The sequence below is a fragment of the Myotis brandtii genome, unplaced genomic scaffold, assembly GCF_000412655.1.
Source record: "Myotis brandtii unplaced genomic scaffold, ASM41265v1 scaffold1510, whole genome shotgun sequence".
NCBI classification, from domain to species: domain Eukaryota; kingdom Metazoa; phylum Chordata; class Mammalia; order Chiroptera; family Vespertilionidae; genus Myotis; species Myotis brandtii.
The window spans coordinates 148,973-149,288 of NW_005355462.1; the positions used below are offsets into that span (position 1 = coordinate 148,973).

General features: G+C 54.1%; 1 protein-coding gene across 1 annotated transcript in view; it reads right to left on the reverse strand.

Moving 5' to 3' along the window:
• MOG (myelin oligodendrocyte glycoprotein) overlaps positions 1 to 316 on the reverse strand; it is a 14,212-nt gene that overhangs the window by 12,684 nt on the left and 1,212 nt on the right. The window contains exon 2 of the mRNA XM_014535819.1: positions 224 to 316. Within this exon, the coding sequence (XP_014391305.1) occupies positions 224 to 316 (93 nt within the window). The remainder of the gene's footprint in view (positions 1 to 223) is intronic.

Sequence of the window (316 nt, forward strand, 5' to 3'; positions counted from 1 at the left end):
AAAAAAAGAAAGAAAAAAATGAAAATAAAAATTAAAAAAAAGAAAGAAAGAAAAGCCGGAGGGTCTGCCGGCCAGGTGCGTGTCGGGGGGCACCCACCTTCCACCTTCAGCTCCAGCGCCGCCTCCTCCTGCTGCCCGTGGTAAATGAAAATAAAAATTAAAAAAAAGAAAGAAAGAAAAGCCGGAGGGTCTGCCGGCCAGGTGCGTGTCGGGGGGCACCCACCTTCCACCTTCAGCTCCAGCGCCGCCTCCTCCTGCTGCCCGTGGTCTCTGAAGAAGCAGGTGAAGCCGCCCTCGTCGGAGAAGCGCACGCGGT